A 19026-nucleotide genomic window follows, 5' to 3' on the forward strand; every position below is an offset into this window, starting at 1 on the left:
TCCGTATTCATCCGCGCCGGTGAACAACTTTTATTCCAGGAAAACCCGCTGGAAGTAACGCGGGCTGTGAACAATTTTGCACAATTCGCGTTAAATTGACCCAAACAGACGGAACCTCGGGCCAAATCATCCAATGCATATCGAAATTGTATCTATGCTCAAACGGATGCACGCACTTCGGTCGGATTCCGTCTTCGTTTTTGCTTTTAATACATCGATACATTTTCCCAACTAACACAGTCCGGCCATTGACTTTGAGTGACGTGGTTGAGATTATTTGCTGTTAAACCTCCTATAAATTAAATGTCACGACACCTAAGTGACAGGGGACACTTGGGATGATAATGTGGCTTTATATAGGTTGAAATACTGTGGATGGGTTTGCTGTTATTTGGACAGAATTGCTTATAACCGTCACTATGGCAGTCGCCACTCGAGCTCCATTGTCAGGAAAGTTGCCAACACCTCAAAAGATCAGGGACTCTCATATTGGATCCTAAAATTGATCAGAATATTTTTAATAGAGGTGTAATTGGCTGCTGTGTGTCCAGGTGTGAGTCCAGCTGTGAGGGGGACCGCATCCGAAAGCAGAGTCCTTTAATATAGGGCGCAGTGATGGCTTTCTTTTGTTCAGGAACTGGCGCATCACAGCTCACTCAATAAAAGCGTTCACATTTGGCTTTCCCCATTTTTATGAGGGTCTATGGTGTTGGTGCTGACCTTCAAAAAACTCAAAATGTACTAACTTTACCCTAATTCTACTGTGTTATTCCTTATTTTAATAGCAGGTCTGATGTCCCTCCCTGCAACGCCATTTTGATTCCTATATGAAAGTCACATCCACTGGAGTAGTGTTTTTCTCGACTTTTTTGTCATGGTAATCTTAGTAATGGACACTATTTTTTCAGATAATAACCATTTTTCTGTACTCATCCACATCAATGGTGCAACAAAACACCAGTGGAGTGTCCTCACAGTGCAGAGTGGAGTGTAGAATCAATGAACTTTAGTTAAAATAACATTATGCCTAATTACCTTTATATCCTACCAGAGTTTTTAAAATATGTTTTGTGGGTGATGAATAGTGCAAATAATAAAAATAAAGTTGAATTTAGAGAGGAAAATATCTCTACTCCACTCTACTGTATCTCCAGCTGTGTCCTCACACTGAGTTGATGTTTAGTTTTTTGGTGTTTGAAAGGGAGGGTGGGTGAGTTAGGTGGGTTAGTATAGTGAGTGGGAGGGATTGAATGAGTGAAAAAGGGGAGGGAGGAATGAAGGAGTGAGTGAATTTTTTTCACTGAAGAGGGAGGGAGTGGATGAGAGGGTGAGTAGCTACTACAGAGGACACGTGCATTATAGAAAGAGGGAGGGCGGGTGTAAAGAGATGACCGAGTGAAGGAATTAATGAGTAAATACAGCTGGAGTGACTGAGTGAATGCAAATATTTTTATTATTATTTTATTGTGAATAATGCAGGGAGGAGCAGGAGCTGCTTTTATTCTTATTAACAAAAAGTAACAGTAATGTCTCTGAATGGTCATTTGAACCACATTGTCACATTGTTTGCTTATCAGGTCATGTGCTGCAGGGACAGCTTCTGGCTTGTTTTGGTAATTTTGGGATGTATTGTAGGTAGGCTACTGCTTCGTTGTTTTTGTCACCGATAATCCGGAGTGGTGTGTTTTTGTCCATGGCCGCGTGTGCCTCGTTTAGGAAGCCCCCCCCCCTCCCCACACCGTTATTAGACCATTCCCTTTATCCACCGACAGAGGGACCTCCTCCACACTGACTGCATTTCAGAGTGATTATCAGTTTAATCAGATGTCACTGAATGACCAGTGTATTGTATAAGCCTGCTTGCAGAGCCTCCCTTTTGTCAAAGGATAGCGATAATTTGACATAATTAAGAGTTATCCAGTGGTTGGTCTTAAATTGTCTAATTATACCCTAGTGGTTTGAACAAATGTTTTCAGTGTAATTCCGCATTTTTCACATTATAAACACTTAGTAGATATGAGATTTGCTTTCATTTGAAAAAACGCAAATAAGAAAAACAGCATATTTTATACAAAAGTCCCTTGTCAAAAGCATTTAACATAATATTCATTATAATTATTCATTATCAGGCTTGAGCTTGGGATTGTAAGCAGTATTTTTTGTTAAAGAATGTCGATAAGGCCCACCCATTTGGTGTCATGCTACATAATTGTGTTGCTTGTTGTAGGCTTTGCCAGCTTCCATACTGTTTAAAACACAGATGTTTCCAATAGATAACTTTTAGAATTGTGAAAAACCAAACAGATATTGTCCTTAAAATTTTAATTATGCCCCAGTGTGTGTCTTTTTAGGATTGGTGTTTACTCTGCTCAGAAGAGTAGTTGAATGATCTACCAGTTGAATGACAGACATATTTGTACTCACTTCATTTTAATGGAATATTATATGTGCACTGTTGCTGCCAACACATTGCAACCTAGCTTCCTCAGTTGTATATTTAGTCATGTGTGAGTCTGAAATATACTGTATATCAGCTTACATAATGTTTAACCCAGTGATGGTTTGCTTGTTGAGTGGGAGCTATATTACACGATATTTACAGAAGACAGCCACACCATCCTGCCAGGAGCGTTTTAGCACTGCACCTCTAAATGTATCTGATTCCAGTTTGTAATTGTAGCCGCCTAAACCACCTCTCAAGTCTTGTCCTGTCTCTGGCCCAAAGCTACTGAAGGCCCAGTGTGCTCCATATCAGGGCTGTGGGTCAAAAAGGTCCAAATCTATCCGGCGCATGATCGCACTTGTTCTCAGTTAAAAGCATTATTTCGGAGTTGCCCTGATTTGAGGACTGTCTCGTTGTTTACTCTGGCTTTGGAATTCTGATATCATGAGATTCAATCAGATATTTTTTATTTACTCAGGTAGCAACAGAAGAGGGTATGGAGACAGGGTTTAGATAAGATGATTTCCCCTTTTTGTTGTGAGAATCATAATGAGATCTCACAAAGTATTCACTGTTTCTTCAAAATATATTTGTTTAGACCGCATCAGTCTTATTGTGCATTTTATATTATAAACACTTTGTAAACTAGAGCCTATCCTACGCAGTCAAATCCAGAGATAAGAGCACTTTTAGTAAGCATTTACTTCAGAAACCGTCAACATTGATATGGGTTCATAATTTCAAAATAAATACAATAGATACTAATCCTGATTGATCCTTGTTTTCTTGTTCAAATCATTGTAGGTTACTCCTTCACAAACAGTATATTGTTAAAACGCTAGTATAGAGTCAATAGCTCTTTGATCGACTGTGTGTGTATCCAAAATCAGAAAAAAATAAGATTAGTGAAGTATAGGGATTTTCAAACAAGATGTTTTTTGTTGTTTTTAGCAACTTATCTGTTTCCATCAAATACCTCCAATCGGTTTTCATCACTATACTGTGTACTTGTTTCTCCAATCATCTGACAGGGTGTAACAGTGAATCCATACAGCAGAGTGATTTGAGTCAAACTAAAAAGGAAACCAACATAAAATATATACTTGTTATAGTAGTGACAACAATGTCTGAATCCATAGAAAAAGAACTGTTTGGCTTTGGTCACCTGTTTGTCAGCAATATTACCTTGAAACTACTTGTCTGATTTGTATGAAACGTATGTCAAGGTTTAAGCAAGAGCCCATGACGAACCTGTTGCATTTTGGAGCTAATCCAAATCGGATACACACGTTGTTTTTGACTTTCTTCAACATGGCGAGATAGGGGATTTGGCCTTGGTGGAGTTGTGTGCTCTCATCTTCCCTTCTTGCATATACAATTAGCAGTGACTGTGAACAGTTTTAAAGTGCTCTTGAGCTGGACATCGTTTAGTTCTGCTGCCCATTACACTGCCACAGATAACACCGTTAATGTCTGGGTGATTAGACCGGCACTTAATTAACAGCGTGCCATGTTGAGACAATAGAAAGTGAGGACAAGGCATCGACACACTCGTGGTTTTAATACTCTTGTCCTCAGGCCAGCTGGGGTGTGAGGGAGCTCTGTAGTTACTGTTGTGTGTGTTTCGACAGTTGTGACAACACTTGGATGTTGGAGCAGGTGTCAGCGGCCATGTGCTGTGCTTACTGCTGCATAACTGATTCAATAAGCACATGTCAGTTTCGCCCACACCAAGGCACTCTTTGTAACTGTCTTACCCCCCCCCCCCCTCCCATCATCTCTTTATGTGGAGCAGGTAACTATTTCCACAATGTCAGCTGTCTAACCATCACTCGTATAACAGGCCTGTCATTGGGCGCATCGTTCAGGGCACCTGTGAGCTGTCAGTCAAACAGCACACTCTACTCCATTGTGTTGTGTTGTTGTGTCTCATGCTTAATTATGACACAGCAATTACGTTGTAACCGTTAAAATGGTGTTTTTAACTAAAGGTGCTCCATTGAAAGTTATTATGTTCATTTTAGTGGATGCAGAAAGCTTATCAAATTACCTAAATACACATTTGGATAATTTGTAATAGGTTATGCGATCTACAAATTATAGTTAACTCATTTACGTGCATTAATAGCGGTAGAAATAGTTTAGACTAGATTAAGGGGTGCATAAATGTTTATAAATGAGTTACATGTACAGTGCACTCTTTTAGTAGTATAGGTTTCAATAAAATGTAATCTTGAAGATACTTTTTTTAGACTGAATATCTTTACACTTTAGAAAGAGCCTGCCAAAAGCTCAAATGTTTACACATCTATGTTAATTACTTAAAAAAGGATGGTAGATTAAGTAATGGTGATAATGTGTGCAGCTTGGTCAATGTGTACATGTATACTACAGAGTTGCTGCCTTATTTCTAGTTGTTATCTTTGTATGTACTATCTATGATTATTCCCCCATGTGACCTGAGCAGACTCCTATCACTTCTAATGTGATCTGATACATTACAAGAATGCTACATTTAGCCCTAATGCCGACATGAACCCTTGCCCTGCTAATACTTGGAGACTTAGCTACATCAGAAACGCAAGCTGCTCCAACATGCTGCCACTAAACCTGAGCCATGTTTTATGCCGAGACTTCAGGATGATCATCAATAATAACGATCAGTTAAGCCTTTAGTTAATAATTAAGTTATCTTCAACAAGACATTTATATAGTGAAGTTCCTCCCATGTAGGTGAAATGAGGCAGCTATATATGTCAGAGAAGACCTACAGTTGTCTTTACTCTCTGGGTTTAGTACACACTATAAATGAGCCCTATGCAATGTCTAAGTGTCTCTGAGCTAAACAAAATGTAGCATTGTATGGTTAAGAAACCATTTTATGTTGCTGGCTTTGTGATCTATTTTCTGTCAGTGTCTAAAACAGGGGTGTCAAACTCAACTTAATCGTGGGCCACATCAGCATTAGGGCTGCACTCAAAGGGCCGGTTGTAACTTTAAGAAAAATACATATATAAATATAATGTATTATATTACATTATTGCCTCTGCATTGGATTATTATCAGATAGGCTAATAACTTCATAATTAACTACGTCTGAAAGCAGAAGTCTGGGGCAAATAATTGCAAGTCAGTGAGAGTGTCACACAATGATTTAAAAAGAAAAGCCAAATTCTGGAATAAAAGTGGGGGAAAAAAAGTGACATTTAAAAAAAGAAAAAGTGACATTGTGAAAAAAGGAAGTGACATTTTGAAAAGAAGTAACATTTAAAAAAAAAAAGAGTCAAATTCTGAGAAGAGGCCACATTCTAAGAAAAAAAGCATATTTAGAAGAGAAAAGTCTAATTTGAGATGCATTGTGGGACATGTAGTTTATGGGCAACGTGCTTCTGTAAATCATCATGTAACCGTATAATAAACATATAATATTCTTTGCAAGCTCTTGTGGGGCCACAGAAAATGAAGTCACGGGCCGGATTTGGCCCCCGGGTCTTGAGTTTGGCACCCCTGGTCTAAAATGAGGAAAGGACATGTTAAAGTGACAACAGAACAACATCCTGCATAGAATTGAACTATTTTAGGAAAACGTACAACATTAACTACTGATTGTTGTAAAGTGTTTCTATAAACATATCTCCATCACTGCAAAGGACAGCTGCTAAGACAAGAACATTTCACCACAAACCTACTAAGTTCCTTGTGTATCCTTACACAAAATAACCTTTTTGCCTTGGAACACATGTTAGTTGAAATAATGACACCTCTTTACTGCAGGCTTGCATTGAGCCTCTTGGATGAGGATCACCAGAACCTTTTCACTGTTTAGTTTTAGCACTTTGTGTTGGAATCTAATCGTGTATATACAAATGACAACTCTACGCATTCTCTGACACACATGAAGTCACCAGCCACCTTTTTTTAATACGTCCTCTCTCTGAACGTATATCTCAGAAAAGCCTTGAGGAAAAACATTTTAAAACTTTGACACAAATGTCTACTTAATCTTAAGAACGAACAGATACAATGTGGTGGTCAAGGTCACAGTGACCTCACAAATCACGTTTTAAGGCCATCACTCTAAAGAATTAATATCCTAATTAAGACGGTTTAAAACAATGTCTAATATGATCAAATGATGAAGTGATAATGCTTAGGACAGACATGGATGTAAACTACAGCTTGATCATATTGGGGGAGGCAAACAACCACATGGTGGTAATTTTAAGTTTAACACCGGCATGTGATCAACTTTGCTTGCAGTTGATACCATGTGCAGAGGTTAACATTATTCCCTAGATCAAATTGATTTAAAACAAATCAACTTGACGTATTAACTGTAATAAAAGTGTTACCAAATACTACACTTTTCGAAAATAACCCTTAACACCTTTTAGTCTTTAGAAAACTGTGAGAATTACCATATCATTACCAGTTGCTGTGCTCTTTTTATTATACTAAAACGCACAACATTTACCAAATGTATAGGCAGAAGTATTTTGGCTTTAAAGTCCCCTCATAACTGGTGACCTATGATCGAACCTGCATTTAACCAACAGAGGGCAGTATCAGCTAAAATATAAGTCATTCATTGTGTTATTTGTTATTTGCAATCCATATAACTAAGACTTTGCTTAAATGTAATAACTGCAGCTTCACAAACTGAAGAGATATAATTAAGTCAAACAGTTATATGAGATAATAATACAAGTTCAAACAGTGAATGTAGGCTTTAAAGACACTAAGTTAAGTTTTTCTTATTATGTGGTGTCCTTAAAGTGTCCTAATGAAAGTTGGTTGTTTAGTTTAACTCATTCCAATTGTGTCAGTGCAACTCGGACACACTGAGGTTTGTTTTGAAACAGGACGGCCCTCATTTGAGCATGCAGCGGCACGTTTAGCCACCAGAGGTCGCTCCACATTACAGCTTTGAATCCCAAACCTTTCATAAGGAGCTGCAAAGAAAGCCTGTGTTCAACAAAACTACAAATGGCACTGTGGCACTAAAATGTAAAAATAATAAGTGATGTTTTTGAAGGCAGAGATGCCTCGCTATGAGATGTTAAAATTACAGAAATGCTAATATACCCCTCATTCTTTTCAAATTCATTTTCTTTGGCTCTCCCTTTTTCCTCTGAATCCTCTCGCCTTTTCAACCTCCTTCCTCTAACGCTCTGCTTCCCCTTCCTTGCTTCTTCCGCTTAATGTGCCCAAGAGATCTTCTAAGTGGAGCAGTTTGAACTAAAACTGTGTCATTCAGTGACCTGATTCATATTTTTCTGCAGATTTTCATCATGCGGGTGATTCCCTCTATTGCACAACCACTACTTCCTGGCATTCAGCGGCTTAAGCGTGAAGCACCATCCATCTATTTTAATTCACACAATTAGTCGAGGCTAGCAGACTCCAGAAGTCCCCCAGAACAACTTGTCTTCTTAATTTATAAAAGATTAGGTCAGCTAAGAGAGCAATGGAGCTACACTGTGATCCGGCACAGTGACAACACGCTGAGTGGTAATTGTATTTTACAGACGAGCGCCATTCTTTATGAGCGTTATCATCCCTTGACCTCACAATGATGTGGTCAGGTCCTTTGGTTTGAATTGAATTCCCTCTGTTGGGCTCTCAGGCTCTTCACTCTCCTCCTCTGTGTGTAAAATTACATTTATTTATTGTTGTTTTCTTCACAGTGTCAGACTACAGGAGTATTTCCATTATCACAGCTCTCCAAGTCACCTGCATGATCAGTCAGAAGCATCCTAATATCCTGTGTGGCTGTTTTCGTTAGGCCAACCTCAACCCTAATATAATAAACAACCCCTTTATTTAGGCTCTCATGAGGTAACTCCTGGATATTGCCATCTGTCGTGGAACTTATATGGGGAAGAACCATAAGGAAGAATTGAGTAATTCTGTCTATTGAGTTGTTTTTTTGCTGAATATAAGCTAGCAAGGCTCGGAGAATATTATCTTTGCTGGGAAAAGGCCAGACTAAAACTTCTATGAATAAATGTGTAAGGTATTGTTTGATTGATTGGTTTATTTACGTATTTTGCCCCAAATGTCCTCATTCGCTGACAAGACATTAGTCAGCAAAAACAATTAAGGATGAACACATGATAGACCAAATATTCAAAATACTAGTTTATCTGTTATTCTATGAAGAAATATTACAAATTGATTTGCATTCAATAGAAAAGCATTTGAAAATGTTTAAATGTAACATTATGCTATCTAGATTTCAATCCATTTCTATAAATTTGCTACATTGCATTGCTATTATATATTTAAAGATTATTTGTGAAACATATATGTGAGACCACGTTGAATCACTAGCTTTGTTTTGCTAACATCTAAATATGTAGAGTAAGCAACAAGGCTGAATGTCACCCAAGTTTAAAGACGACTGGAAAAATGTTTTTAAAAGTTTTGGCGCAACAGAAATGCACGATAATTAGTGATTCAATCGTGGAACTTTTCAACCTTTCGTTTAGATTATAAAGTTGGAAGCGCTCATTCTCCTCAACAGTTTCCTCTAGTTTGCATAAACATAGTGCTGCATAAGTGAGCGTGCAGGCAGCCCTCGTGCTAAAACCCTTGCAGAGCTTATGCATAATGAAGACGCTTTAAGGCACGCATGTATAGCTCCTTACCATCCGTTTTCCTGACAGAAACACAACTATCCACTCACAGACACCCATAAATAAACACCTGCCTTCTGGACCTCGAGGTCATTAAGCTGGTGAGGAAGTGTGCAGACTGGCGGTCTAATTAATGCCTCCCTGAAAGACCTTGTTATTCTCACACTGAGGCTAGACCGGTGTTTTGTCTGCCGCTCTCAGGCCTTGTTAAAGAGGCGCAAGCTGTCTGGGTTCATCCTTCCGTCTGCATCCATCCACCGGGGGGGAATTCAACACGAAGGGCTCAAGGGACACCATTCAGCTGGGGACGCTTCGGGCGGCAGAAGAGCGTATTTCACTGGAGGCTTATCTCGCTCTGTCAGTCACCTGGATAATGTCACTTGGTGGCAGTTTAATCGAAACAATGATAGTCGATGCTGGCGTGACGCGCGCTGCGGCTGTGAGCCCTGTTGGCATCATGTTCATGTATTTGGGAATGTTGTGTACCTGCGTCTAGTGCCGATTGGCTTTCTTTAAACAGGCCCGATTTCATTTTTCTTCGGTTCTTTCCTGGCAAGTATAACATAGATTTGTGTGCATGTCATGGATCTACAAAGGCTACAATCCCAAGTTTCTCCCCCCCCCCCCCCCTGCCTGAAACGCCTCCATTGGATTCCTTTGTTTACTTCTGTAACATAGTGACATCATTGTTACACTTTCTATTGGCTAGGGCACATTGTACCTGATAGGCTATGGGGACATCGCAAGCAGTTGGAAAATCACAACAGATTCAGTCAGCCAACCAATCAGAGCAGACTGGGCTCTGGTTTCAGACAGAGGGTGAAAAGAGGTGCTGCAGCACAGGAAGCATGAGAAAAATAAAGAGCTTTTTGAACATTAAAGCATGTAATTATATCACAGTAGAGGCACCACATACAAATATGAACCTGAAACGGAGCTTAATAGGCCCCCTTTAAAACAAAGCCAAGCCTGTGTTCTGCCGATGTTCGTACAGCACGCTCACTGTCCGTTTTCTGACGTATAGCAGAGCCTGAGTGTTTATTCTTAAGAGGGTTTTCTGCTTTCATTTCTCTGGATTTTTCTTTTGCTTGCGATACTCCTTAATCATTGTTTGATTATAGTCCTCTGAGGTTACCAAGGCAACAGTTTCATTTTGGCTGTTACAATCCGTCTCACTTATTACAGTTTAGCAATTATAATTGTGACATTATAATTAGATTGATCTCATACATACTCACAACTAGTATTGGAGACAATTCATCCGCACTGATTTTGAGTTGAACAAAGACCGTGACTTCAGTCCTTCCTCACAGAGAAGGGAATCCTGACATTATTATGGGGTTGTTATTAAGGTTTTGTTTGAACAACACTGTCAGGCGGGCATGGCGGGAGGTGACTAAATGAAAGTCTGGGAGCTCTGCCATGTGCAAGGTGGTCGAGGCCCAACCCATTAGGACACATGCAGCCGGGGCTTCATATATTCAGCAGCTTCAGCCTCAGCCATAAAAACGGTAATGCCAAGGTCCAGACATTTTTAAATAAAGCATTCAAAAGCCTTTTGGACTGTAGGAAAATGAAAGTGTAAACATCTGGTGCAATTATGGCACTGAAACCGGCAGAGGCACTGTTTGTCACCCAGCTGGATTACACTGTTGTTAGTGAACCTCACAGGGAACGAGAAACACCAAAATGCAAACTGAAGTAACCACCGGTTCCCAAATCTGACGACGTCTTCAACTCCAGTGCCTTTAGGGCTCTGTCACTTTTTTTTACGAGTTAAGATTTACGTTCCCTTGCTGCTTCCTTCCCCTCATTGGCATTGTCCTGAAGAGGAGGGGTTACTGCGCATTTGTGCGGAGAGAAAACACCTTTTTAAAGGGGATTTCAGTGAAATCAAGCCCTGCCTGCCGCCGACACAAGTTCCTTTTGATCACTCGTATGATCTGACCTTATTGCTCTGCTCCCTGCGTGCCAGCCTCATTATTATGCATTAGATTAACATAAAAAGAACCTTTGTTCTGGAATTACTCACAATGAAGTGTTGTACGGAGGATTGTTTAATTGTCGGAGTAGGAGCGCATTGGAGCCATCCAAACAGACCAATTCAATTTGTGCATATGTGTTTAAGGGGTGGGAGTCTGCTTGATTGTGCACCAGCGCATGCAAAGTGCTAATGTGTCTGTGCTTATAATTAGCACAGACATGTAAAGCGCTGCAGAGACTTTTCTTCGAGGGCATCGGTGCTATGGATATCATTATTACTTTGATGTTAGCTCCTTTTGTCTTCTGCAGCCCTAAAAATGATGTTCACATGGTTAGGATTTCAACATAAGCCTTAGTGTTAGTAGCTTTTGTCTTGTTTACTGTGTGTGCACGTGTGTGTGTGTGTGTGTGTGTGTGTGTGTGTGTGTGTGTGTGTGTGTGTGTGTGTGTGTGTGTGTGTGTGTGTGTGTGTGTGTGTGTGTGTGTGTGTGTGTGTGTGTGTGTGTGTGTGTGTGTGTGTGTGTGTGTGTGTGTGTGTGTGTGTGTGTGTGTGTGTGTGTGTGTGTGTGTGGTCTGTGGCAGTAGTAAGCGCAGAGCCGCAGTGGAGCCCATCCCCTGCTCCCTCCCTGAGACTCCTTACTCGTAGTGAGGTTGAGGAGCCGCAGCCCATCGCCACTCCTTTCCCGTGTACAATTGGAAGAGTGAAGCCACCTCCCTCCCCTGCCTCATTGGTATGCAGGCGGCGCTGTGTGTGTGTGTGTGTGTGTGTGTGTGTGTGTGTGTGTGTGTGTGTGTGTGTGTGTGTGTGTGTGTGTGTGTGTGTGTGTGTGTGTGTGTGTGTGTGTGTGTGTGTGTGTGTGTGTGTGTGTGTGTGTGTGTGTGTGTGTGTGTGAGTGAGGAGGAGAGGGGAGAGAGAGAGAGAGAGGTAGCAGTCAGTGCAATGGGATAGAGGAGAGCGAGAGGAGGAGGAGAGTGAATGCTGGATCTGCCTCGCCTGCCTGTCGCCTGCTGAAGCTGGGTTGTACTGCCTGCTCTACACTGCACCGGCACACAGCAGAGTCACGGCCCGTTTGAATCACCGTCTGCTCTCTCAGCACCACCGCGGACCCCCACAGCACCCCCCAGCAAAAGGACAACCAGGGACAGAGCTCACCACGCTTTCTCCATCACCAAAAGGGGGACGCAGCAGATTTCACCAAGGAGTCTGACGCTACAATTTAGGCACCAGCTGCTAAACCTCAACCATATCCCCCCTCCACCTTGTCCCATCCTTCCCAACACTCCTCTCTCGCTCCTCCCTATGCCCTTGTCCTCGGCAGCTCCTCTCACCTCCCTGGCCAGTATATGGATAGAAGCTCCCTGTTTCAGCTCATACAAGAGCAGGTAAGCGAGTGAGCAGGCAGGCGGCAGAGGTTTCTATGGTTACGGGCTCCTGGCCACCTCGCCGTCTATCCAGGGATTGAGACGTGGAGGCTTTGGCTGGCGAGCCGATGTTAGGATTGATAGCAGGGGCTGTTTGCACGGGCAAAATGAGGGCGTGAGACAACACGACGGACGCAAGCATCATGGAGCCATGTGTGCCCAGAGAATGTGAGGTCAGATCATGAGCCACAGCAAAGGGGGGGGGGGCACATGTCATGGTTTATGGGAAGGAGGGAGGGAGGGTGAAAGGGGTGTGTGTGTGCAGAAATGCTGTATGAATGGATGGATGGGTGGTTTGATTGGAGCAATGACAGAAATATGGTCGATTACAGCTGCTATGTGCATGGATCTATGTGTCTGTGCCTGTGATTTTTCCTTGTCTTTCCTCTATGATTATCCCAACCCAACATCTTATCATCTCAGCGTCACAAAAACAAGAGATCGCAAGATTATTTGGCTTTTTCATTTCCAAGGGTCGAGCTCTGAAACAGTTCCGGTGAAAGTCCAGTTGGTGGTTTTCTGTAAGAATAGAAGCTATTATTATTTGGCTTTAAACTTTTTTTCCTGCTTCTTCAGCCCTGCTCTGGAAAGCAACATGTTAGTGGCCATATGTTGGCTGGTGAAAAATGCTTGTCTTGACATCTGGTTTTCGCATCCAAACTGCTGTTTTGCTGTCCAGCCAGATCTATGTTTGAGTTGAGGTTTGGTCTACCATCTCCAAAATTAACAAGCCAACATGGATTTGAAGGCAGAAAGCGATGTCTATAATCGGCTACTGCACCCTAAAGACGTGTGTATCTCCAGCTGGTTTTCATGTCTTGCATTTAGCTCTAAGCTTTCTAACGTGTCTTGTGTTTCTGATGATGAACGGGGGTTTCTGCCTGATCGACGGATGCATTGGGCAATCATTCTGTCCAAGAGGGAGGAATCAATTATCAGCTGCAGGGGTTACAGGTCACGAGCGGCCCATCAGAAACACATTGAACAACTCACTCAAGAGCCTTGGGGAGGTGTGTGTGTGTGTGTGTGTGTGTGTGTGTGTGTGTGTGTGTGTGTGTGTGTGTGTGTGTGTGTGTGTGTGTGTGTGTGTGTGTGTGTGTGTGTGTGTGTGTGTGTGTGTGTGTGTGTGTGTGTGTGTGTGTGTGTGTGTGTGTGTGTGTGTGTGTGTGTGTGTGTGTGTGTGTGTGTGTGTGTGTGTGTGTGTGTGTGTGTGTGATCACCGTCGCATTTTTATGAATGTGTGTTTTCATAAAAAATCGAGGAAGCCTGTGTGGGTCGAGTGAGAAGATGCTCTGTGGTCATGTACTGTAAAAGCACTTCAGTGATAACAACCACCTAGTATTACCTCAACAACACATATTCTCCCACAGACACATTTCATGCGGTATCAAAGAGGCTGACTCATCTGTGTCAATATCGTTTTCCATGTAGCAGGTCATTGGGCTGCGGTGGAAGCCAATACACTTCCACTGTAAACAGTGTTTTATTGATCGTGGGGTTTACTCTTGCTTGCGCCAGTATGTTCATATAGACAGTTTGCAAAGGCCTCAGTTGAGCAGGCTGAGGTCCTATTAAGCTCACGTCTAGACCAAATCACTCACTCTGGCTGACGGCAGGCTTTTCCTGCCTTTGGGACTCCATGCAGTGGACTTTGATTTAGAAAAGGTCTCTCTAATTAAACTAGAAAGAAGTGAACATCTGCAGCCAACAGCTTTTGGACTGTAGACAGGCGCGCTTGTATTTAGGAAAAACATGCTGCCCGTATAAACATTAGGTACATTTTTTATCCAGGAAAATGTTTTGCTGAGCATGGCTATTTTTTTTTCTAAGCTCTGGCCACCATCTTTGAATCATCACACTTACTGGATGTTTCCCTCAATCACCGCAGTGTCCCACCGGCCTCTAAGCACATCCACAAGAACACCTGGAGGTCAAGTGCTTTGCTTGAGGGCATCCCAAGTGCTGCCATTTGGAAAGGACAAGGATTACTCTGTCTCTACGTTGTTGTTTTTATAGTCTAGGGTTTTTAACCTGCATTACACCTTCTCTATAAACATGTTGCCTTGAGCTACCACTGGCCAGCTTCAGTCAAACACAATAATGGCACTTAACTTCCATGCTCTAAGGGTTTTATAGAATTATTACTATATTACTCGGTTTTGCACTGGAAGAAAACTGGGCATTTTTTGTTTGTATGAGTGCTGCAGGTGTAATACCCCCCTATATCACAGCCGTGTCACAAAGAACCACATGGAAATGCTGCAGAGGGAGAGAAGAAGAAAGCAACAGTGGCAACAGGATTGAGTTTTTGTATTAGTCTTTGTCTGCAGGAGGTTGCCATGCTGAGCTCAGGTTATTTCTGTCCTATGCAGGCACATGAACAGAGCACTCTCTCTGATAGTCTTGCAGCACCACTGATAGGGCAACTTGATGGTCGGCACCACTCAAATGCTATCAGGGAATGTCATTCAGTTCTTATCTGGCTTATTTATACCCCTCCTCCCACAAGGACTTCTGGGTTCTGAATACTATTTTGACATATTTATGTCAAGGTTTGAGAATCAGGCTCTCATACACTGTCCCCTTTCCTCATTCTCTGATGCTGATTTGCATTGAGCTGTATTTGAAAATGCCTCTGGCTGTTTGGAATGTGTTTAAACGCCAGGAAATGAAGTCAGATTATTGTTTGCATCAAGGAAAATCCCCTGGGTGTCTCTCCACTTGAGGAGAAGGGAGTTTTGATCGTATAGCTTTCACATCGCAGTGGAAACATTTGAGCGTAATGAACGGCACAGCAAATCGCGCATTGTTATAATTACGGAGCCAGTGGCCCAGTTGTTGCTGAACACCAGTGAGTCCGGAGGGCAGCAGAACCAATCAAAAGGGTTTATCTGATGCCATGCAAATATGTTCTGGCTACCCTGTAAATGCACCACTGCAGATACAGCAGCCCTGTTAGGCACGACAGTCTTGTTCATTGAGACCAAAGAAGTCTGTAGTTTTGGTTCTGTGACATTGGGTTAGTCAGTGGGAACCCGACCGGTGCTGGTTCTTATTTCTAACCTTATGGAAGTTATATCACCATCATCATCATCATCATCATCATCATCATCATCATCATCATCATCATCATCATCATCATCATCATCTCCCAAGGAGTAGATACTGTTCATTCAACAACTATCAACCTTTTCATGCTTTACCCGAACCCTTTGACTGAAAATGTTTCATTTATTGTGTGACCTCAGTTGAGTTATGGCTTCAGTTTACATATTTTCAGTGAATCCTTTGTAGTGTATTTATATTCTGTACCGGTTTGTTGGGATTAAATGCCCTTCAGTTGATTTGCCCATTTGTTTAGACCAAAATACTTACATTAAGATATAGTGTGGTGGGAATCAATTTGGGAATACGGGTGCCTAAAGTCAGCTCGAGCCCTATTCAGATTGTTTAAGGTTACCTCTTAATTCATCTTTTCAGTGAAAAATACAATTAAAAGAAGTAAATTCACTGAAAACAAAGAAAGAAAGAAAGAAAAATTCTTCATATGTTTTAGTTGTTTCGTCTTTCAGAAGCTGGAACTCATGAAATGTTGGCTTTTTTTTTCTACACAAAGAAGTTTTTTGCAAATATATTTTGTGCTGATTGACGAATTGATCAGTTATCTACGTTTGATATCCAATAAGATTACCTGTACCAGAGAAAAAGCTGAAAGAGCCTCCATCATGTTTTGGTTGAATTTAGGTATTTGCATGCATAGTGTAACCATAGGGATTATTTTTCAACTTTCTGCCTCCTATGATATGACCTCATTATTAGCTACAACTCTGTGTGTACCGTTCAGTTGTTGTCATATCAACCTAATGCAGATAACACAATAGAAATGCAAGTAAGTCTATCATTTCTGTGTTTTGTGGTTTGTTCCCGGGCTTTCCTCTTGAGCCCCCCTGAAGCAAACTGATAAGTCAGTAATGTGCTTGGGTCAGTTAAGTCTCAGCAGTGGAGGTAATGGAGGTCCCGGGGGTTAATTCTGAGATCATTTACCTGCAGTCAGCATCTCACTTCTCTTCCTCCCCCTCCTCGTGCTGGTGCATACATTTTCCTCCCATGTGTCTCCTCCCACTTGCTCTTGAGCCAGCCAAGTTTGGTGTCTTAACACCTCCACCCTCCGTCCATAATCTCCCGCCCCGCCTCCCTTCACATTTAAACCCCTTCCTTCCCCCTCTTACTACCCAATTTTTCTCTCATTGGTCTCTTCCTATCCATCTGTATTTTATTTTTCCTTTCCGCTCCGTTTCTGTCTCTCTCCTCTCTTTCGTGTCTTTCATTTGCCTCTTGAACACCAATATGTCGGGGGGAGAAAAGGAGGGGGAATGCAAGAAAGGGAGGACACACAGGCGGCTGGTAACCAAGGCAACGCATGCAGCTTGTCAAAGTGTCGCCCGCACCAGTGTTGGATCGCTTCAATAACTGCTTCCTTCTCGGTGCAAATTCCCTCCTTTTCCAACCCTTTCTTCTCTCTGTCTCACCCCCTCGTTCAGGCACGTCACCAGCCTGCACACACACACACACACACACACACACACACACACACACACACACACACACACACACACACACACACACACACACACACACACACACACACACAAAACCTCCTCTTGCCAACACACATTCATCTCAGTGTACCTCATCTCGCTAATTGATAACCCTAATTGGCTACAAGAACCAATCCTCCACCTCCTTGTATCCTCTGCAGACGGTGTGTAACGTTCTTCCTGAATAAGGTCAGACATGTGACAGGGAATATTTTCCGACAGCTCAGCGTCAACACTTGCTTTTGCGTACATTTGCACGCCATATACAGTGTCTGGGTGTGTGCTGCTGCTGTATGTGTAGTGATGTGCTGACATATGGAGGCTGACGGTAATCAGACGTCCCCAGCGTGGCTCTCTGTTCCCCCTGTCATCCCGCGCTGAGCCAGGAGCACATTACAATCTGATCTATCTGTGGCGAGTGAATGCAGAGCACCGGAGTGTGTCACAGCCCTCTTATAGGCAAGAGAAGAATAGCCAGACTGCTGGGTTAGGCGGGAGAATATCAGACTTTTGCGAGGCGTTTTTATTCTCCCTGCGTCCTTGTTTCATTTCTGGCTGCTCCTCAATTTCTTGAGTTTCTTTAACTTAGAATTTTTCATTTCTTTCATTTCATCAACCGCCCAACCACCCACGCTCCTCTCCCGTTTTCCACCTCTACCCTCTCTGTTGTCTTTTCATTGTGCTTTCCTTCCATCTCATCACAAATGCTGGCTGTATCTGCACCATTTTGCTCAGCCAGCCTTAAGGGGAGAACGTGGCCGTGTTTTAACAAACGTCCATGGAACACACAGTTAAGGGGATTATCTAAAAATAAACCTGAGGCCATTTTCTTTCCCATCTTGGTTCATTCGTTCCCAACAATGTCATTGTTCGTGCGTTGCAGACGGCCTTGACACGGCTGGCTTAGGAGCCGATGGTTGAGATTATACGGAAATGGGTGAGGGACAATGACGAAGATGGAGGTTTTCAAGAATTGTGTGGAATAAAACAATGTAAATGACGTGGAGAGTATAATCAGTAAATCCTCGAGAAACACCGATGGTTGTCTGTACAGAATCTTGGTTAAAAAAAAAAAAAAAGTATGCTACTGAGTCACATGGGTGTACATAAAATATTCCTAAAGTATCATAACCTACAACATTTCTTTACTACATAAACTGAAGTGGGGAAAACACTTATTGAGTCAGGCATCATAACACTAGCTACTTCCTGCCCCTACTTTGCCCAGATAAATCAAAACATACATTTTCAGGAAGCTAAAATAATTGAAAGGGCTGCTTTTATTCTACTTAATGGCTTTAAGAACTGGAAACAGTGTAGAGGGAAGCAGAGCTCATAAATGTGAACATGTTCAGATGGAAATACACACACACACATTTGCACCAACGGATTTCCAGATTGATCCCCGGCTCCTTAGCTGAGCAGCCGAGCCTTAACTCTGAGCCCCCTGCAGTAGGGACTGACACGGCGCAGGCAGCGTAGCTTAATGCCGCTCTCCTCATGCAGCCGATGAAACGCCTTTGTCTTACCATGTCAGAGCAGGCCAGACAGGATTCTTCTCGTGGACTCATGACATGGGCAACGATGATCCAGCCCGTCTGACTCCACACTGACGCAACATCTGAAAACTCCCGCCTCCCAGGGGCAACAAGAGGCTGTTGGTTTACTATCTGAAACCTAATGAGGCTGTGTTAGCATTCAGGAGACAGTCAAATCAGAAGCAGCAAGGGCCCTTCACATGTGGTCTCTTTGTACTGCTCCAGTTTGTCCTCGGGCGCATTTTCACAAACACAATCAGATGTACTAAGGAGAGCTGGCATGAGGAATTAACGCTCCATTGCAGAGCGATTGGGTTTATTTGAGAGGAGGTGAGGGAAGAAAATCAAGTAGTAAGTAGCTGAAGCTGCCGCCCCCCAAAAAAACCCACTTTGCAATAACCACC

At 42.3% G+C, this 19026-nt stretch overlaps 1 protein-coding gene across 2 annotated transcripts in view; it reads left to right on the forward strand.

The window, feature by feature from the left end:
* Positions 1-12012: 12012 nt before the first annotated feature.
* rhbdl1 (rhomboid, veinlet-like 1 (Drosophila)) overlaps positions 12013-19026 on the forward strand; it is a 46052-nt gene continuing 39038 nt past the window's right edge. Inside the window, exon 1 of one of the 2 annotated variants that reach the window (XM_034106736.1) lies at positions 12013-12659. In XM_034106736.1, the coding sequence (XP_033962627.1) occupies positions 12630-12659 (30 nt within the window). In that variant the 5' untranslated portion in view covers positions 12013-12629. The remainder of the gene's footprint in view (positions 12660-19026) is intronic. The other variant, XM_034106735.1, reaches the window with a different exon arrangement.

Source organism: Pseudochaenichthys georgianus, chromosome 19 (genome assembly GCF_902827115.2).
Source record: "Pseudochaenichthys georgianus chromosome 19, fPseGeo1.2, whole genome shotgun sequence".
Lineage (NCBI taxonomy): Eukaryota > Metazoa > Chordata > Actinopteri > Perciformes > Channichthyidae > Pseudochaenichthys > Pseudochaenichthys georgianus.